This window comes from Tachyglossus aculeatus, chromosome 1 (genome assembly GCF_015852505.1).
Source record: "Tachyglossus aculeatus isolate mTacAcu1 chromosome 1, mTacAcu1.pri, whole genome shotgun sequence".
NCBI lineage: Eukaryota > Metazoa > Chordata > Mammalia > Monotremata > Tachyglossidae > Tachyglossus > Tachyglossus aculeatus.
This window is the reverse complement of record NC_052066.1, coordinates 10,168,481-10,190,664: the sequence shown is the minus strand read 5'-3', so window position 1 is coordinate 10,190,664 and position 22,184 is coordinate 10,168,481. Positions and strand designations below refer to the sequence as shown.

General features: G+C 47.2%; 1 protein-coding gene across 1 annotated transcript in view; it reads left to right on the top strand.

Moving 5' to 3' along the window:
* The window catches only part of SLC11A1 (solute carrier family 11 member 1), a 66,737-nt gene that overhangs the window by 15,703 nt on the left and 28,850 nt on the right, over positions 1–22,184 (top strand). The window contains exons 3-8 of the mRNA XM_038755404.1: positions 6,470–6,592; positions 8,615–8,734; positions 14,960–15,066; positions 17,625–17,695; positions 18,956–19,023; positions 19,307–19,462. Coding sequence (XP_038611332.1) covers positions 6,470–6,592; positions 8,615–8,734; positions 14,960–15,066; positions 17,625–17,695; positions 18,956–19,023; positions 19,307–19,462 — 645 coding nt within the window. The remainder of the gene's footprint in view (positions 1–6,469; positions 6,593–8,614; positions 8,735–14,959; positions 15,067–17,624; positions 17,696–18,955; positions 19,024–19,306; positions 19,463–22,184) is intronic.

The following is a 22,184-nucleotide window of genomic DNA, read 5'->3' as shown; positions in this document are numbered from 1 at the left end:
TCCCAGCCCGTGCTCTTTCCGCTGAGCCACGCTGCTTCTCTAATCCTTGAATCCTCTCTCATTCTCTCATTATGTTGCCACCTCCTTAGTAATAATAATAATTATGGCATTCGTTAAGCTCTTAATATGTGCAAAGCACTATTCTAAACTCTGGGTTTGATACAAGGTGATCAGGTTGTCCCACATGGGGCTTACAGTTTTAATCCCCATTTTACATATGAGGTAACTGAGGCCCAGAGAAGTTAAGTGACGTGCCCAAAGTTACAAAGCTGATAAGTGGTGAAGCCGGGATTAGAACCCACGACCTCTGACTCCAAAGCCCGTGCTCTTTCCACTGAGCCACGTTGCTTCTCTGATCCTTGAATAATAATAATAATGACATTTATTAAGCCTTACTATGTGCAAAGCACTGTTCTAAGCGCTGGGGAGGTTACAAGGTGATCAGGTTGTCCCACGGGGGGCTCACAGTCTTAATCCCCATTTTACAGATGAGGTAACTGGGGCACAGAGAAGTTAAGTGACTTGCCCAGAGTCACACAGCTGTGAATTGGCAGTCGGGATTTGAACCCATGACCTCTGACTCCAAAGCCCGGGCTCTTTCCATTGAGCCATGCTCCTCTCTCATTCCACCCACCTATTCAAGCCTTCACTAAATCGTGTCAGTTCTACCTTCGCATCACCCAAATCCTCCCTTCCTCTCCATCCAAACTGCCACCACATAAATGCAAGCCCTTATCCTGTCCCACCTTGATTATTGTATCAGCCTCCTCGCTGACCTCCCTGCCTCCTGTCTCTCCCCACTCCAGTCCCTACTCCATTCTGCTGCCCGAATCATTTTCCGTCAAAAACGTTCAGCCCGTGTTTCCCCCCTCCTCAATAATAATAATAATAATAATAATGGCATTTGTTAAGCGCTTACTATGTGCAGAGCACTGTTCTAAGCGCTGGGGGGTTACAAGGTGGTCAAGTTGTCCCACGTGGGGCTCACAGTCTTCATCCCCATTTTCCAGACGAGGTAACTGAGGCTCAGAGAAGTTAAGCGACTTGCCCAAGGTCACACAGCAGACATGTGGGGGAGGCGGAATTCGAACCCATGACCTCTGACTCCAAAGCCCGGGCTCTTTCCACTGAGCCACGCTGCTCCTCAAGAAACTCCAGTGGTTGCCCATCCACCTCCTCATCAGAAAAAATCTCCACACCATTGGCTTTAAAGCCGTCCATCCCCTCGCCCCCTCCTATCTCACCTCACTACTTTCCTGCTCCGCACAGGCTCACACACTTCGCACTTCGCACTTCATTCATTCAATTCATTCAATCATATTTATTGAGCGCTTACTGTGTGCAGAGCACTGTACTAAGTGCTTGGTAAGTACAAGTTACCAAGTACAAGCACTATTATGCTTAATAATAGTACATAATAGTACATAATATTAGTACATAATACTAGTACATAATACATAATTAGTACATAATATTAGTACATAATACTAGTACATAATACATAATTAGTACATAATATTAGTACATAATAGTGCATAATAGTACATAATATTAGTACATAATAGTGCATAATAGTACAAGTAAGCACAAGTTGAGAAGCAGCGTGGCTCAGTGGAAAGAGCCCGGCCTTTGGAGTCAGAGGTCATGGGTTCGTATCCCGGCTCCGCCACATGTCTGCTGTGTGACCTTGGGCGAGTCACTTAGCTTCTCTGAGCCTCGGCTCCCTCATCTGTAAAATGGGGATTAAGCCTGTGAGCCCCGCGTGGGACAACCTGATCACCTTGTATCCCCCCAGCGCTTAGAACAGTGCTTTGCACATAGTAAGCGCTTAACAAATGCCATCATTACCACTGTTACAAGTTGGCAACATATAAAGACGGTCCCTACCCAACGGTGGGCTCACTTCTAATGCCAACCTTCTCAACGGGCCTCCATCTTATCTATCTCGTCTCCATCCTCTCACCCACATCCTTCCTCTGGCCTGGAACGCCCTCCCTCCTCCTATCAGACAGATAATCGCTCTCCCCCACTTCAAAGCCTTACTGAAGGCCCACCTCCTCCAAGAAGCCTTCCCTGACTTAGCCCTCTTCTTCTCTTCTCCCACTCCCTTCTGCACCACTCTTGCACCTTCCTCCCAACCCCACTGCACATATGTATTTATTTATCCATTTATTTATATTAATAATAATAACGATGGCATTTGTTAAGCGCTTACTATGTGCAAAGCACTGTTCTAAGCGCTGGGGAGATTACAAGGTGATCGGGTTGTCCCACGGGGGGCTCACAGTCTTCATTCCCATTTTCCAGATGAGGGAACTGAGGCCCAGAGAAGTGAAGTGACTTGCCCAAAGTCACCCAGCTGACAGTTGGCAGAGCCAGGATTTGAACGCATGACCTCTGACTTCAAAGCCCGGGCTCTTTCCATTGAGCCATGCTGTCTGCTTCCCCCTCTAATAGTATTATAGTATACTATACTATATATACTATAGTATATAGTATAGTATATATACTATGTATACTATATATATAATACTATACTATATACTATATATATATAATACTATATACTATAATAGTATAGTATACTATTATATTAGTATTAATATAATACTAATTATGGTACCTGGTAAGCACTTACTGCGTTCCAGGCACTGGTCTAAGCGCTGGGGTAGATACAAGGTAATCAAGATGGACACAGTCCCTGTCCCATATTGGGCTCACACTCTCTATCCCCATTACTTACAGATGAGGTAACTGAGGCCCAGAGAAGTGAAATGAGTTGCCAAAGGTCACACAGCGGACATGTGTTGGAGCAGCACCGTGGCTCAGTGGAAAGAGCCCAGGCTTTGGAGTCAGAAGTCAGGGGTTCAAATCCCGGCTCCACCACTTGTCAGCTGTGTGACTTTGGGCAAGTCACTTAACTCCTCTGGGCCTCAGTTACCGCATCTGGAAAATGGGGATTAAGGCTGTGAGCCCCCCGTGGGACAACCTGATCACCTTGTATCCCCCCAGTGCTTAGAACAGTGCTTTGCACATAGTAAGCGCTTAATAAATGCCATTATTATTATTATTATTATTATTATTATTATTATTATTATGTGACAGAGCCAAGATTAGAACCCATGACCTTCAGAGTCCCAAGCCCGGGCTCTAGCCACTGAGCCATGCTGCTTCCGCCAAGGAAGACTGTCCTGTACTGACCACCCCTGTCCTGGCTGTGTCCTATCCCGAAATTGGTCTTTGGAAAGTCAGGGAGGAAGAGCAGGGAGCTTTCATTCATTCATTCATTCATTCATTCATTCATTCATTCATTCATCCATCCATCCATCCAACCGTATTTAATCAATCAATCGTATTTATTGAGCGCTTACTGTGTGCAGAGCACTGTACTAAGAGCTTGGGAAGTACAAGTTGGCAACATATATATAGATATAGATATAGGGAGAGAGAGAGAGACGGTCCCTATCCAACAGTGGGCTCACTGTCTAGAAGGGATTATTATTATTATTATTTCAGTCAATCGTATTAATTGAGCGCTTACTGTGTGCAGAGCACTGCATTATCATATTATTATATTAGAATATTATTATATTATGTAATACTAATGATAATTAGTATTAAAGAAGTCCCGGAATAATGATAATTATTATTATTATTTTCCTGTCCCGCGGCGCTTAGAGCAGGGTTGGGCCCGTGGGAAGCGCTTATCAAGTAGCACAGTTGTGCCAAGAGGAGGGGGAGGAGGGGGAGGAGGGGGAGCAGGCACCTGATGTGGCTACTCCGCTGGGCTCCGCTGGGCTTGGCTGGGCTTGGACTGTGCGCTGTGCGCTCTATTTATTGAGCGCTTACTGTAAGTAGAGTACTGTATTCATTCATTCATTCATTCAATCGTATTTATTGAGCGCTTACTGTGTGCAGAGCACTGGACTAAGCGCTTGGGAAGTCCACGTTGGCAACGTATAGAGACGGTCTCTACCCAACAGTGGGCTCACAGTCTAGAGTGAGCACTTGGGCGAGTACTACACAACAGTAGACTGTAAGCTCGTTGTGGGCAGGGAATCTCCCCCTCTAGACTGTGAGCTCGCTGTGGAAAGGCATGTGTCTGTCTGTTGTTATATTGTCCTCTCCCAACCGTTTAGTAAAGTGCTCTGCACACTGTAAGCTGTATATATGTATATATAAATATATATGTATATATACATATATGTATATATGTGTATATGTTTGTACATATTTATTACTCTATTTATTTATTTATTTTACTTGTACATATCTATTCTATTTATTTTATTTTGTTAGTATGTTTGGTTTTGTTCTCTGTCTCCCCCTTTTAGACTGTGAGCCCACTGTTGGGTAGGGACTGTCTCTAGATGTTGCCAATTTGTACTTCCCAAGCGCTTAGTACAGTGCTCTGCACATAGTAAGTGCTCAATAAATATGATGATGATGGCATTTATTAAGCGCTTACTATGTGCAAAGCACTGTTCCAAGCGCTGGGGAGGTTACAAGGTGATCAGGTCATCCCACGGGGGGCTCACAGTCTTAATCCCCATTTTACAGATGAGGTAACTGAGGCACAGAGAATTGAAGTGACTTGCCCAAAGTCACACAGCTGGCGGAGCTGGGATTTGAACCCATGACCTCTGACTCCAAAGCCCGGGCTCTTTTCCACTGAGCCACGCTGCTTCTCAATCAATCAATATAATTGATTGATTGATTGATTGATTGTAAGCGCTCAATAAATACGATCAAATGAATGAATGTATGCATCTGTTTATGGTTATATCGTACTCTCCCAAGCGCTTAGTACAGGGGTAGGGGTTGTCTCTGTTTGTTGCCAATTTGTACTTTCCAAGCGCTTAGTACAGTACAGAGAAGTAGCGTGGCTCAGTGGAAAGAGGCCGGGCTTGGGAGTCAGAGGTCGTGGGTTCTAATCCCGGCTCTGCTACTTGTCAGCTGTGTGACTTTGCGCAAGTCACTTCACTTCTCTAGGCCTCAGTGACCTCATCTGGAAAAGGGGGATGAAGACTGTGAGCCCCCCCATGGGACAACCTGATCACCTTATACTCTCCCCAGAGCTTAGAACTGTGCTTAGCACATAGTAAGCGCCTAACAAATGTCATCATTATCATTATTACATTGCTCTGCACACAGTGAGCGCTCAATAAATATGATTGAATGAATGAATGCTCTGCACGCAGTAAGTTCTCAATAAATACGATTGAATGAATGAATGTATGAATCTGTTTGTTTATTGTTATATCGTACTCTCCCAAGCGCTTAGTACAGGGGTAGGGGTTGTCTCTATTTGTTGCCAAATTGTACTTTACAAGCGCTTAGTACAGTACAGAGAAGTAGCATGGATCAGTGGAAAGAGCCCGGGCTTGGGAATCAGAGGTCGTGGGTTCTAATCCCGACTCTGCCGCTTATCAGCTGGGTAATAATAATGACAATAATAATAATGGCATTTATTAAGCACTTACTATGTGCAAAGCACTGTTCTAAGTGCTGGGGGGGGGTACACGGTGACCAAGTTGCCCCACGGGGGGCTCACAGTCAATCCCCATTTTACAGATGAAGTAACTGAGGCCCAGAGAAGTTAAGTGACTTGCCCAAGGTCACACAGCTGACAATTGGCGGAGCCGGGATTTGAACCCATGACCACCGACTCCAAAGCCACACTGGGTGACTTTGGGCAAGTCACTTCACTTCTCTGGGCCTCAGTTCCCTCATCTGGGAAATGGGGATGAAGACTGTGAGCCCTTTTAGACTGTGAGCCCACTGTTGGGTAGGGACTGTCTCTATATGTTGCCGACTTGTACTTCCCAAGCGCTTAGTACAGTGCTCTGCACACAGTAAGCGCTCAATAAATACGATCGATTGATTGATTGATTGATTGATGACCTGATCACCTTATACTCTCCCCAGCGCTTAGAACTGTGCTTTGCACATAGTAAGCGCTTAACAACTGCCATCATTATTATTATTACAGTGCTCTGCACACAGTGAGTGCTCAATAAATACAATTGAATGAATGAATGCTCTGCACGCGGTAAGTTCTCAACAAATCTGACAGAAGGAATGGACGAATGAACATACAAACATATGTATATATGTTTGTACATATTTATTACTGTATTTATTTATTTATTTATTTTACTGGTACATATCTATTCTGTTTATTTTATTTCATTAGTATGTTTGGTTTTGTTCTCTGTCTCCCCCTTTTAGACTGTGAGCCCACTGTTGGGTAGGGACTGTCTCTATATGTTGCCAACTTGGACTTCCCAAGCGCTTAGTACAGTGCTCTGCACATAGTAAGCGCTCAATAAATGCAATTGATGATGATGATGGTGACGAATGAACGATAAATAGACACATTCCCTGCCCACAAGGAGCTTACAGTCTAGAGGAGAAGACGGACGTCACTCTCTGCCCTCATGCCCTCCCGGATCCTCTTCCCCTCCAGGTTCGGTTCAGCTTCCGGAAGCTGTGGGCATTCACGGGCCCGGGTTTCCTCATGAGCATTGCCTTCCTGGATCCCGGGAATATCGAGTCGGACCTGCAGGCCGGAGCCGTGGCCGGATTCCAAGTGAGTAGGGGCCCTGGACCCGGAGGATGGGGTCCACTACAGAGGCCTAGAGCCCTCCAACCTCCCCTCCCAGCCGTGCCCCCCATCCAGAAAACGGCCCACCCCTTCCATCATCTCAGGGCGGCAATGACCCCCTGAACGTGGACCTCTGTGGCTGGGGGACTGAGTTCGAGTTCGCCACCCACCCTCCAGCCGGTTCCCACCTACAGGGCGACCGGGAAGAAGAAAATGCCAGTGGCGGAGGCAGAAAGCGGAGCAGATTGTCTAGCGCAGGCTACGTCCGGGGAAAGATGGAGACCGGGGTTTCTGGAGGGGTTCAGGGGACCAGGGAATCAATCAATCAATCAATCAATCGTATTTATTGAGCGCTTACTGTGTGCAGGGCATTGTAGTAAGCGCTTGGAAAGTCCAAGTTGGCAACATATAGAGACATCCCTACCTAACAGTGGGCTCACAGTCTACAGATGAGGTCACTGAGGCCCAGAGAATAATAATGACGGCATTTGTTAAGCGCTTACTATGTGCCAGGCACTGTACTAAGCTCTGGGGTAGATACAAGGTGATCAGGTTGTCCCAAGTGGGGCTCACAGTCTCCATCCCCATTTTACTAAGCGCTTGGGAAGTACAAGTTGGCAACATATAGAGACAGTCCCTACCCAACAGTGGGCTCACAGTCTAGAAGGGGGAGACAGAGAACAAAACCAAACATATTAACAAAATAAAATAAATAGAATAGATATGTACAAGTAAAATAAATAAATAGAGTAATAAATGTGTACAAACATATATACATATATACAGGTGCTGTGGGGAGGGGAAGGAGGTAAGACGGGGGGATGGAGAGGGGGACGAGGGGGAGAGGAAGGAGGGGGCTCAATCTGGGAAGGCCTCCTGGAGGAGGTGAGCTCTCAGTGGGACCTTGAAGGGAGGAAGAGAGCTTGCTTGGCAGATGGGCAGAGGGAGGGCATTCCAGGCCAGGCGGAGGACGTGGGCCGGGGGTCGACAGCGGGACAGGCGAGAACAAGGCCTAACGGTGAGGAGATTAGCGGCAGAGGAGCTGAGGGTGCGGGCTGGGCTGGAGAAGGACAGAAGGGAGGTGAAGTAGGAGGGGGTGAGGTGATGGACAGCCGGGAAGACTTCCTAGAGGAAGTGGATTTGAGGAGAATTTGGGCAGAGGGTGGGGACATCTGGGGTGGCAAGGGAGTGGGAGAATAATAATAAAAATGATGGCATTTATTAAGCACTTACTATGTGCAAAGCACTTTTCTAAGCACTGGAGTGGTTACAAAGTGATCCAGTTGTCCCACGGGGGGGCTCACAGTCTTCATCCCCATTTTACAGCTGAGGGAACTGAGGCCCCGAGAAGTGAAGTGACTCACCCAAAGTCACACAGCTGACAAGTGGCAGAGCTGGGATTAGAACCCCTGACCTCTGACTCCAGAGCCTGCGCTCTTTCCACCGAGCCACGCTGCTTCTCAAGAGTCTTCTAGACTGTGAGCCCACTGTTAGGTAGGGACTGTCTCAATATGTTGCCAACTTGTACTTCCCAAGCGCTTAGTCCAGTGCTCTGCACACAGTAAGCGCTCAATAAATACGACTGATTGATTGACCCGGGCAACCCAGGAAGGTGGCTCGTTGTTGCCTGCTCCAGGAGGAGGGAGGGGCTCTGGACCCCCGCCCCCAGCATGGGCTTTGGAGGCAGAGGTCATGAGTTCAAATCCCAGCTCTGCCACCTGTCTGCTGTGTGATTTTGGGCAAGTCACTTCACTTCTCTGTGCCCCAGTTCCCTCATCTGGAAAATGGGGATGAAGACTGTGAGCCCCCAGTGGGACCGCCTGATCACCTTGTAACCTCCCCGGCGCTTAGAACAGTGCTTTGCACATAGTAAGCGCTTAATAAATGCCATTATTATTATTATTTTGCACATAGTAAGTGATTAATAAATGCCATTATTATTATTATTATTATTATTATTATTATTATTATTATTATTATTATTATCCCCATCCCCTCTCCCCACAGCTGCTATGGGTGCTTCTTTGGGCCACCATCCTGGGCCTGTGGTATCAGAGGCTGGCAGCCCGCTTGGGAGTGGTGACCGGCAAGGACCTGGGCGAGGTTTGCCACATTTACTACGCCAAGGTGAGCCCGCTCCGGGGGGCCCAGGGACCGGAGAGGGGCACTGCCCATCTTGGGGGGCTTCCAGGAGGTGGGGGGCGACCAAGAATGAAGGTAGGGGGGAGACCAGAGCCAGCCAATCCACCACCAGACTCTGCCTTCCACCTTAGGTGTCTTTGGGCCCACCTCATTTAGGAATTTTCTTGTGGCATTTATTATTCATTCAATCGTATTTATTGAGCGCTTACTGCGTCCAGAGCACTGGACTAAGCGCTTGGAAAGTACAATTCAGCAATAAAGAGAGACAAACCCCGCCCACACCGGGCTCACGGTCTAGAAGGGGGGAGACAGGCATCAAAACAAGGAAACAGGCATCAATTAACCACTTATTCATTCATTCATTCAATCGTATTTATTGAGCGCTTACTGTGTGCCGAGCACTGGACTAAGCGCTTGGGAAGTACAAGTTGGCAACATCTAGAGACGGTCCCTACCCAACAACGGGCTCACAGTCTAGAAGGGGGAGACAGACAACAAAACAAAACATGGGGAGAGGTGTCAAGTCATCAGAATAAATAGAAGTAAAGCTAGATGCACAGCATTAACAAAATAAAAAGAATAGTGAATATGCACAAGTAAAATAAATAGAGTAATAAATCCATACAAACATATATACAGGTGCTGTGGGGAGAGGAAGGAGGTAGGGCGGGGGGGATCAATCAATCAATTAATCAATCAATTGTATTTATTGAGTGCTTACTGTGTGCAGAGCACTGTACTAAGCGCTTGGGAAGTCCAAGTTGGCAACATATAGAGACGGTCCCTACCCAACAGTGGGCTCACAGTCTAGAAGGGGGAATGGGGAGGAGGAGAGGAAAAAGGGGGGTTCAATCAATCAATCAATCAATCAATCAATCAATCGTATTTATTGAGCACTTACTGTGTGCAGAGCACTGTACTAAGCGCTTGGGAAGTCCAAGTTGGCAACATCTAGAGACGGTCCCTACCCAACAGTGGGCTCACAGTCTAGAAGGGGGAATGGGGAGGAGGAGAGGAAAAAGGGGGATTCAATCAGTCAATCAATCAATCAATCGTATTTATTGAGCACTTACTGTATGCAGAGCACTGTACTAAGCGCTTGGGAAGTCCAAGTTGGCAACATCTAGAGATGGTCCCTACCCAACAGTGGGCTCACAGTCTAGAAGGGGGAATGGGGAGGAGGAGAGGAAAAAGGGGGGTTCAATCTGGGCACTTACCATGTGCCAATCACTGTGCTAAGTGCTGGAGTGAAGAATCAGACTGGACGCGGTCCCTTTCCCTCAAGGGACTCCCAGTCTAAGTGGGACAGAAAAGGAATGCTGTCCCCGTTTTTCAGATGAGGAAACTGAGGCTCGGAGGGAAGTTAGGTGGTTTGTCAAGGTTGTACAGCGGACCAGTGGCACAGCCGGGGCTTGGATTGAGTTCCTTCAGGCCTGTGCTCTTTCCACTGGGACACAATCAATCAATCAATCAATCAATCAATCAATCAATCGTATTTATTGAGCGCTTACTGTGTGCAGAGCACTGTACTAAGCACTTGGGAAGTATAAGTGCCTCTCTGGGGCCGAGGGTCCATCTGTATGGCTATTGGAGGGGCTCATGGTGCCAGCCCAGCCTAGGACCCCTAGAAGCCTCATCGGACTCAGTCTCTCTCTCTTTCTCTTTTTTTTTCATGGTATTTGTTAAGAGCTTACTATGTGCCAGGTACTGTTCATTCATTCATTCATTCAATCGTATTTATCATCATCATCATCAATCGCATTTATTGAGCACTTACTATGTGCAGAGCACTGTACTAAGCGCTTGGGAAGTACAAATCGGCAACATATAGAGACAGTCCCTACCCAACAGTGGGCTCACAGTCTAAAAGAGGGGAGACAGAGAACAAAACCAAACATACTAACAAAATAAAATAAAATAAATAGAATAGATATGTACAAGTAAAATAAATAAATAAATAAATAAATGAATAGAGTAATAAATATGTACAAACATATATACATATATACTATGTGCAGAGCACTGTACTAAGCGCTTGGGAAGTATAAATTGGCAACATATAGAGACAGTCCCTACCCAACAGTGGGCTCACAGTCTAAAAGGGGGGAGACAGAGAACAAAACCAAACATACTAACAAAATAAAATAAAATAAATAGAATAGATATGTACAGGTAAAATAAATAAATAAATAAATAGAGTAATAAATATGTACAAACATATATACATAGATACAGGTGCACATATATATATTTATTGAGCGCTTGCTCAGTGCAGAGCACTGTACTAAGCGCTTGGGAAGAACAAATCGGCAACATGTAGAGATGGCCTGGACCCAACAACGGGCTCACAGTCTAGAAGGGGGAGACAAACAACAAAACAAAACATTTGTTAACTAGTTACTAGATGAAAGACAGTCAACCGTATTAGAGCTTACTGTGTGCACAGCACTGTACTAAGCGCTTGTGAAAGTACAATATAGCAATGAACAGACACACTGCCTGCCCGCAACTAGCTTACAGTCTAGAGGGAGAGAAGCATTTTAATAAGCGCTGCGGTAATAATAATGATAATAATAATAATAATAATAATAATAATAATGGCATTTGTTAAGCGCTTACTATGTGCAAAGCACTGTTCTAAGCGCTGGGGAGGATACGAGGTGATCAGGCTGTCCCAAGTGGGGCTCAGAGTCCTAAACGCTAGGGTAGATACAAGGTAATCCAGTTGGACTCAGTCCCTTTCCCACATGGGCTCACAGTCTTAATTCCTATTTTACAGATGAGGAAACTGAGGCCCAGATAAATTAAGCGACTTAACCCAGGTCAAACAGTGGATAAGTGGCGGCGTCGGGATCAGAACCCAGGTCCATCCCAACTCCCAGGCCCGTACTTTAACTATTAAGAATAGTTAACTTAATTAAGAATGAATTTAACTTAATTATTAATTTAGATTAATTGATCAATCTAATTAATTTAATTAATTATTAGAATTAATTTAACTTAATTAAGAATTAAGCTACGCTGCTTCTCTCCAAAGCAGATGGAGGGTCTCTGAGATAAGCTGAACCTTGGGGGCCGGGGAATCTCCAGACCAAACCATTGGAATAATAATAATAATGATGATGATGGTGTTTGTTAAGTGCTTACTATATAATAGCAATTAATAATTATGGTACTTGTTATGCACTTATTATGTGTCAAGCACTGTTCTAAGCGCTGGGGTACTTGTACTTCCCAAGCGCTTAGTACAGTGCTCTGCACACAGTAAGCGCTCAATAAATACGATTAAATGAATGAATGAATCATCATCATCAATCGTATTTATTGAGTGCTTACTATGTGCACAGCACTGTACTAAGCGCTTGGGAAGTACAAATTAGCAACATATAGAGACAGTCCCTACCCAACAGTGGGCTCACAGTCTAAAAGGGCTAGACAGAGAACAAAACCAAACATACTAACAAAATAAAATAAACAGAATAGATATGTACAAGTAAAATAAATAAATAAATAAATAGAGTAATAATAAATAAATAGAGTAATACATAATAGAGTACGTATACGTACGTATACGTATACGTAATAGAGTACGTAATAGAGTATATGTAATATAAGTATAGTAATAGAGTAATAAATAAATAGAGTAATTCACTACGATGAATATAATCAGATTGGACACAGTCCCCACCTCACATTGGGCTCACACTCTTAATCCCCATTTTAGACTGTGAGCCCACTGTTGGGTAGGGACTGTCTCTATATGTTGCCAATTTGTACTTCCCAAGCGCTTAGTACAGTGCTCTGCACATAGTAAGCGCTCAATAAATACGATTGATGATGATGATGATGATTTTACAGATGAGGTAACTGAGGCCCAGAGAAGCCAGGCACTGTACTAAGTGTAGAGTGGATACAAGCAAATCGGGTCGGACAGAGTCCCTGTCCCACATGGGGCTCACAGTCTCCAACCCCATTTGACAGATGAGGGAACTGAGGCCCAGAGAAGTGAAGTGACTTGCTCAAGTTCGCACAGCAGACAAGTGGCGGAGCCAGGATTAGAACTCGTGACCTTCCGACTCCAAGGCCCGGGCTCTATCCTTTCCCTGTTCCTGTTCAAGAGGATGAGGGGGTTACCAGGGAAGGGCCGCTTCCAGGCCTGCGTGGGGGTCCAGGGGTCCCAGCTCTCGCCCTGGGGAATTGGGGTGGGGGTGAGGAGAGGACTGGAAGCTCGTAGTTGCCAGGGAATATTTCTGTTTATTGTTGGATTGTCCTCTCCCAAGCGCTTAGTCCAGTGCTCTGCACACAGTAAGCGCTCAATAAATACGATCGAACGACTGAATGAATGAAAAACCAGAATCCAAGAGGGCAGCCAACCAGCCAGTGTGGGAGAGAACTCCCAATTCCGGGCTCTTTCCACTAAGACACGCTGCTTTTCCATAGGGGAACAGAGGATGGGAATTATACTAATGATAATGATAGTGATAATGATAATAATAATGATAATGGTATTTGTTGAGTGCTTACTATATGCCAGGCACTGTACTAAGCTCTGGGGTGGACACAAGCAAGTTGAGTTGGACACAGTCCCTGTCCCGGTGTGGGCAGGGATTGTCTCTCTTTATTGCTGAATTTTGCTTTCCGAGCACTTAGTACAGTGCTCTGCACACAGGAAGTGCTGAATAAATATGATTGAATGAATGAACGAATGTCCCACGTGGGGTTCATAGTCTCCATCCCCGTTTTATAGTTGAGGCAACTGAGGCCCGGAGAAGTGAAGTGACTGGACCAAAGTCACACAGCAGACAAGTGGCAGAACCGTGGCTCAGTGGAAAGAGCCCGGGCTTTGGAGTCAGAGGTCATCGGTTTATTTTATTTATTTATTTTATTTTATTTTATTTTATTTTATTTTGTTAGTATGTTTGGTTTTGTTCTCTGTCTCCCCCTTTTAGACTGTGAGCCCACTGTTGGGTAGGGACTGTCTCTAGATGTTGCCAATTTGTACTTCCCAAGTGCTTGGTACAGTGCTCTGCACATAGTAAGCGCTCAATAAATACGATTGATGATGATGATGATGATCGGTTCAAATCCCGGCTCCGCCTCTTGTCAGCTGTGTGACTTTGGGCAGGTCACTTACCTTCTCTGTGCCTCAGTTCCCTCATCTGTAAAATGGGGACTAAGACTGTGAGCCCCACATGGGACAACCTGATCACCTTCTAACCTCCCCAGCGCTTAGAACAGTGCTTTGCACATAGTAAGCGCTTAATAAATGCCATTATTATTATTATTATTAGAACCATGATTAGAACCCGTGACCTTCCGACGCCACTATGCCATGCATGAACGGAAGGGTTCATAGAGAAGCAGCATGACTTAGTGGATAGAGCCCAGACTTGGGAGTCAGAGGTTGTGGGTTCTAATCCAGGCTCTGCCACTTGGCAGCTCTGTGACTTTGGGCAAGTCGCTTCACGTCTCCGGGCCTCAGTTACCTCGTCTGTAAAATGGGGATGAAGACTGTGAGCCCCAAATGGGACAACCTGATGACCTTGTATCTATCCCCGTGCTTAGAACAGTGCTTGGCACATAGTAAGCGTTTAACAAATGCCATTATTTTATTATTATTATTAATCAATCGTATTTATTGAGCGCTTACTGTGTGCAGAGCACTGTACTAAGCGCTTGGGAAGTACAAGCTGGCAACATATAGAGACAGTCCCTACCCAACAGTGGGCTCACAGTCTAGAAGGGGGAGACAGAGAACAAAACCAAACATACTAAAAAAATAAAATAAATAGAATAGATATGTACAAGATAAATAAATAAGTAGAGTAATAACTATGTACAAACATATATACATATATACAGGTGCTGTGGGGAAGGGAAGGAGGTAAGATGGCAGGGATGGAGAGGGGGACGAGGGGGAGAGGAAGGAAGGGGCTCGGTCTGGGAAGGCCTCCTGGAGGAGGTGAGCTCTCAGTAGGGCCTCAGTAGGGAGGTTGGGAGGTAGTGGTCCAGCCACAGGTGCTGCCTCAGGGGATGACCAGCAGACTTGGGGGGAAGTGAGCCTGTTGTTGGGTTTGGACCGTCTCTATATGTTGCCAACTTGTACTTCCCAAGAGCTCAGCACAGTGCTCTGCACAGTAAGCGCTCAATAAATATGACTGAATGAATGGTCCAGCAGCAGGGAATGACCTACAGCTGTCTGGCCCTCAGTTTCCCCGGATCCTGCTGTGGCTGATGATGGAGGTGGCCATCGTGGGTTCAGACATGCAGGAGGTCATCGGCACGGCCATCGCCTTCAGCCTGCTCTCCGCCGGACGGTAATCCCCCCGTCCCTGTCTTCCCTCTGTCCCCTCAATAATAATAATAATAATAATGGCATTTATTAAGCGCTTACTATGTGCAAAGCACTGTTCTAAGCGCTGGGGAGGTTACAACCTCAACACCCCTCCTTCACCCTCCTCCCCAATCCGGCCTGCCAAGGGGTCTTGGAACACTGTCCCCCCATCCACCTCAAGTCAGTTGGTCAGTCAGTCATTCATTCAATCGTATTTTTTGAGCGCTTACTGTGTGCAGAGCACTGTATTAAGCGCTTGGGAAGTCCAAGTTGGCAACATAGAGAGACGGTCCCTACCCGACAACGGGCTCACAGTCTAGAAGGGGGAGACGGACAACAAAAACAAAACATGTGGACGGGTGTCAAGTCCTCAGAACAAGCGGAACCAAAGCCAAATGCACCTCATTAACAAAATAAATAGAATATCATCATCAACCGTATTTATTGAGCGCTTACTGTGTGCAGAGCACTGTACTAAGCGCTTGGGAAGTACAAGTTGGCAACATATAGAGACAGTCCCTACGCAACAGTGGGCTCACAGTCTAGAATAGTAAATACGTACAAGCAAAATAAATAGAGTAATAAATCTGTACAAACATAATAATAATAATGGCATTTATTAAGCGCTTACTATGTGCAGAGCACTGTTCTAAGCTCTGGGGAGGTTACAAGGAGATCAGGTTGTCCCAAGGGGGGGCTCACAGCCTATTTTACAGATGAGGTAACTGAGGCCCAGAGAAGTGAAGTGACTTGCCCGAAGTCACACAGCTGACAATTGGTGGAGCCGGGATTTGAACCCATGACCTCTGACTCCAAAGCCCGGGCTCTTTCCACTGAGCCACGCTGCTTCTCTGCACATATATACATGTGGCTACATACGTGGCTTCTCGACACATATATCCAGCTGCTGTGGGGAGGGGAAGGAGGTAGGGACGGGGGGATGGGAAGGAGGAGAGGAAAAAGGGGGCTCAGTCTGGGAAGGCCTCTTGGAGGAGGTGAGCTCTCAGTCATATTTGCTAAGTGCTTACTGGGTGCAGAGCACTGTAGTAGTAGTAATAATAATAATAATAATAATAATAATAATAATAATAATAATAATAATAATGGTATTTGTTAAGCGCTTAACAAATGTCATTATTATTATTGGTAAGTGCTTACCAATAATAATAATAATAATGACATTTGTTAAGTGCTTACTATGTGTGAAGCACTAATAATAATAATAATGATAGCATTTATTAAGTGCTTACTATGTGCAAAGCACTGTTCTAAGCGCTGGGGGGGGGGGATGCAAGGTGATCAGGTTGTCCCACGGGGGGCTCACAGTCTTCATCCCCATTTTCCAGATGAGGTAACTGAGGCCCAGAGAAGTGAAGTGACTTGCCCAATGTCACCCAGCTGAGAAGTGGCAGAGCTGGGATTAGAACCCATGACCTCTGACTCCCAAGCCTGGGCTCTTTCCACTAAGCCACGCTTATAATGGCAAGCTAAGCAGGTCGGACCGAGTCCCATGTCCCATGTGGGGGTCACAGTCTTCATCCCCATTTTCCGAATGAGGGAACTGAGGCACAGAGAAGTGAAATGAGTTGCCAGGGTCGCACAGCAGACAAGTGGCGGAGCCGGGACGAGAACCCAGGTCCTTCTGACCCCCGGGAAGCAGCGTGGCTTAGTGGAAAGAGCACGGACTCGGGAGTTTGAGGTCCTGGGTTCTAATCCCGCCTCTGACACTTGTCAGCTGTGTGACTTTGGGCAAGTCACTTCACTTCTCTGGGCCTCAGTTCCCTCATCTGTAAAATGGGGCTGAAGACCGTGAGCCCCCCGTGGGACAACCTGATCACCTTGTATCCACCCCAGTGCTTAGAACAGTGCTTGACACATAGAAAGCACTTAACAAATGCCATCATTATTATCATTATTATTCCCCGTACTAAGAGTCCAGTAGACAAATATAACAGACATATTCCTGCCCTCAAGGAGCTTACAGTCTACAAAGGGAGCGAAGCTGCTTGGCTCAGTGGAAAGAGCCCGGGCTTGGGAGTCAGAGGTCATGGGTTCAAATCCCGCCTCCGCCACTTGTCAGCTGTGTGACTTTGGGCAAGTCACTTCACTTCTCTGGGCCTCAGTTCCCTCCTTCCCTTCCCCACAGCACCTGTATATATGTGTGTACATATTTATTACTCTATTTATTTATTTATTTTACTTGTACATATCTACTCTATTTTATTTTGTTAGTATGTTTGGTTTTGTTCTCTCTCTCCCCCTATTAGACTGTGAGCCCACTGTGGGGTAGGGACCGTCTCTAGATGTTGCCAACTTGGACTTCCCAAGCGCTTAGTCCAGTGCTCTGCACACAGTAAGCGCTCAATAAATACAATTGATTGATTGATTGCTTTGCACATAGTAAGTGCTTAACAAATGGCATAATTATTGTTCTTATTAGTATTATTAATAGAAATAAATCCCTGCCAAGGCCGAGGTGGAGGAGGGGGTGGGGACGTGTGACTCCCCCAGGACTGACCCCGGCCCCCAACTCTCTTGCAGAATCCCCCTGTGGGGAGGGGTCCTGATCACCATCACAGATACGCTGCTCTTCCTCTTCTTGGATAAATACGGTAAGTTCTCCGGGACGGGCACAGACGTCAGTCTGTCCGGCCAAGCGTACTTATTGAGCGCTTACTGTGTGCAGAGCACTGGACTAAGCGCTTGGGAGAGTCCAAAAGAATAATATCACAGGCACAGTCCCTGCCCACAGTGAGCTTACAGTCTAGAGGTGGGGAGACAGACATGAGCAGAAATAAATAAATGAGGGCTGTGGACGTAAGTGGTGTGGGGCTGGGAGCTGGGGATGAAGAAAGGGAGCGAGTCAGGGCGACGCAGAAGGAAGTGGGAGAAGAGAAAAGCAGGGTTTAGTCAGGGAAGGCCTCTTGGAGGAGGTGGGCCTTCAGTAAGGCTTTATCTCTATCTGTTGCCCAATTGTACTTTCCAAGCGCTTAGTACAGTGGTCGGCAGACAGAGTAAGCGCTCAATAAATAGGGTTAAATGGGTTAAATAAATAGGGTTAGAGAAGCAGCACGGCTCAGTGGAAAGAGCCCGGGCTTTGGAGGTAGAGGTCATGGGTTCAAATCCCGCCTCCTCCAATTGTCAGCTGTGTGACTCTGGGCAAGTCACTTCACTTCTCTGGACCTCTTACCTCAGCTGTAAAATGGGGATTAAGGCTGTGAGCCCCGCCATGGGACAACCCGATCACCTTGTAACCTCCCCAGCACTTAGAACAGTGCTTTGCACATAGTAAGCGCTTAATAAATGCCAATATTATTATTATTATTAAATGAATGAATGAGGGGAGAGGAATTGTCTAGTGATGGCGACAAGCACTGAAAATTGTGCACCCACAATTCCTCCCTGTCGCCCCCTCCTCCCCGACCCCAGACATGGGGGCGGGGGGCGTCTCAGCCGGGGTCCGGCCGGCCCCGGGGAGGGCAGGTGGTGATTCTGTCAGTGCACCCTGCCTCCTCCCTGCACACCCCAATCTTTCTTTCATTCATTCATTCAATCCCATTTATTGAGCGCTTACTGTGTGCAGAGCACTGTACTAAGCGCTTGGAAAGTACAGTTGGGCAACAGATAGAGACGGTCCCTACCCAACAACGGGCTCACAGTCTAGATAGGGGGAGACAGACAACGAAACAAAACATGTGGACAGGTGTCATCAGAATAAATAGAAATAAAGCTAGATGCACATCATTGACAGAATAAATAGAATAGTAAATTCATTCATTCAGTGGTATTTACTGTGTGCAGAGCACTGTACTAAGCGCTTGGAAAGTACAACTCAGCAATTAAGAGAGACAATCCCTGCCCAAATCTCCCAGGCCTTCGCAAGCTGGAGGCTTTCTTCGGATTCCTCATCACCGTCATGGCTGGGACCTTCGGTTACGAGGTGAGACCACCCGGCCTCTCCTCAGCTCCCGCCCTACCTAAACCCTCCCCGGACCACCCCCCGGTCCCCGCCACCAAGCCCCCGTTCATTCATTCATTCATTCAATCGTATTTATTGAGCGCTTACTGTATGCAGAGCACTGGACTAAGCGCTTGCCCCCGCCCCAAGCCCGAGACACATCCCCTGGTCCCACAGGTGTGACCCTCATCTCGCCCCCCGACCCCGGCGAGCCGCTCAGGGATGGGGGGAGGCCTGTGGTGGACTGTCGTTGTCGCCCCGACAGTACGTGGTGGTGCACCCATCCCAGGCCCCATTGTTGAGGGGGCTGTTCCTGCCGTCCTGCCCGGGCTGCGGTCGAACCCAGCTGCTCCAGGCCGTGGGCATGGTGGGCGCCATCGTCATGCCACACAACATCTACCTGCACTCAGCCCTGGTCAAGGTTAGGCCTGGCGTGGGGTGGGCCAGGGCGGGGGGACCACTGAGGAACAGCCTGGGGAGCGGGGAGGGGGCGGACAGGGTGGGCCGGGGGGTTGGAGGGGGTGAACGACTTGACACCCGTCCACATCAATCAATCAATCAATCAGATTTATTGAGCGCTTACTGTGTGCAGAGCACTGGACTAAGCACTTGGGAAGTCCAAGTTGGCAACATCTAGAGACAGTCCCTACCCAACAGTGGGCTCCCAGTCTAAAAGGGGGAGACAGAGAACAAATCCAAACATACTAACAAAATAAAATAAATAGAATAGATATGTACAAGTAAAATAAATAGAGTAATAAATATGTACAAATATATATACATATATACAGGTGCTGTGGGGAAGGGAAGGAGGTAAGATGGGGAGGATGGAGAGGACGAGGGGGAGAGGAAGGAAGGGGCTCAGTGTGGGAAGGCCTACTGGAGGAGGTGAGCTCTCAGTAGGGCCTTGAAGGGAGGAAGAGAGCGAGCTTGGCGGATGGGCAGAGGGAGGGCATTCCGGGCCCGGGGGAGGACGTGTGCCGGGGGTCGATGGTGGGACGGGTGAGAACGAGGCCTAACGGTGAGGAGATTAGCGGCAGAGGAGTGGAGGGTGCGGGCTGGGCCGGAGAAGGAGAGAAGGGAGGTGAGGTAGGAAGGGGCGAGGTGATGGATGGACAGCCTTGAAGCCCAGGGTGAGGAGTTTCTGCCTGATGCGCAGATTGATTGGTAGCCACTGGAGATTATTGAGGAGGGGAGTGACATGCCCAGAGCGTTTCTGGACAAAGACAATCCGGGTAGCAGCATGAAGTATGGATTGAAGTGGGGAGAGACACGAGGATGGGAGATCAGAGAGAAGGCTGGTGCAGTAGTCCAGACGGGATAGGAGGAGAGCTTGAATGAGCAGGGTAGCGGTTGGGATGGAGAGGAAAGGGCGGATCTCGGCAATGTTGCGGAGCTGTGACCGGCAGGTTCTGGTGACGGCTTGGATGTGAGGGGTGAAGGAGAGAGCGGAGTCGAGGATGACACCGAGGTTGCGGGCTTGTGAGATGGGAAGGTTGGTAGTGCCGTCAACAGAGATGGGAAAGTCAGGGAGAGGGCAGGGTTTGGGTCCACAGGTTTAATTTTGTTGCCTGTGAAACTGTTGTTGGGTAGGGACCATCTCTAGATGTTGCCAACGTGTACTTCCCAAGCGCTTGAGAAGAAGCGTGGCTCAGTGGAAAGAGCCCGGGCTTTGGAGTTGGAGGTCATGGGTTCAAATCCCAGCTCCGCCACTTGTCAGCTATGTGACTTTGGGCAAGTCATTTAACTTCTCTGGGCCTCAGTTCCCTCATCTGGAAAATGGGGATTAAGTCTGTAAGCCCCACGTGGGACAACTTGATTTACCTTGTTTCTACCCCAGCGCTTAGAATGGTGCTTTGCACATAGTAAGCACTTAATAAATGCCATCATTATTATTATTATTTCAGTGCTCTGCACACAGTAAGCGCTCAATAAATATGAGTGAATGAATGAATGAACTGAATGAACCAGGGGAGAATAATAATAATAATGGCATGTATTAAGCGCTTAATATTTATTATTAGAAGCCACATGCCTTAGTAGTTAGCGTCCGGGCCTGTGAGTCAGAAGGTCCTGGGTTCTAATTCCAGCTCTGCCACATGTCTGCTGTGTAACCTTGGGCAATAGGGAGGTTACAAGGTGATCAGGTTGTCCCACAGGGGGCTCACAGTTTTAATCCCCATTTGACAGATGAGGGAACTGAGGCCCAGAGAAGTGAAGTGACTTGCCCAAAGTCACACAGCTGACAATTGGCAGAGCCAGGATTTGAACCCATGACCTCTGACTCCAAAGCCCGGGCTCTTTCCACTGAGCCACGCTGCTTCCAGACTAAGGGGTTGTGGGTGGTGGCTCAGGGAAGCAGCATGGCCTAGTGGCAAGAGCCCGGGTTTTGGAGTCAGAGGTCATGGGTTCAAATTCCGGCTCCGCCAATAGTTAGCTGTGTGACTTTGGGCAAGTCACTTCACTTCTCTGGGCCTCAGTGACCTCATCTGAAAAGTGGGGATTAAGACTGTGAGCCCCAACCTGGGACCACCTGATTACCTTATATCTACCCCAGTGCTCAGAACAGTGCTTGGCATATAGAAGCAGCATGGCTTAGTGGAAAGAGCCCGGGCTTTGGAGTGGGAGGTCATGGGTTCAAATCCCAGCTCTGCCAATTGTCGGCTGTGTGACTTTAGGCAAGTCACCTAACTTCTCTGGGCCTCAGTGACCTCATCTGTAAAATGGGGATTAAGACTGTGAGCCCCCTGTGGAACAACCTGATTCCCTTGTAACCTCCCCAGCGCTTAGAACAGTGCTTTGCACATAGTAAGCGCTTAATAAATGCCATTATTATTATATAGTAAGCACTGGGCCCCTTCCTTCCTCTCCCCCTCGTCCCCCTCTCCATCCCCCCCTTCTTACCTCCTTCCCTTCCCCACAGCACCTGTATAAATGTATATATGTTTGTAAATATTTATTACTCTATTTATTTAACTTGTACATATCTATTCTATTTATTTTATTTTGTTAGTATGTTTGGTTTTGTTCTCTGTCTTCCCCTTTTAGACTGTGAGCCCACTGTTGGGTAGGGACTGTCTCTATATGTTGCCAACTTGTACTTCCCAAGCGCTTAGTACAGTGCTCTGCACACAGTAAGCGCT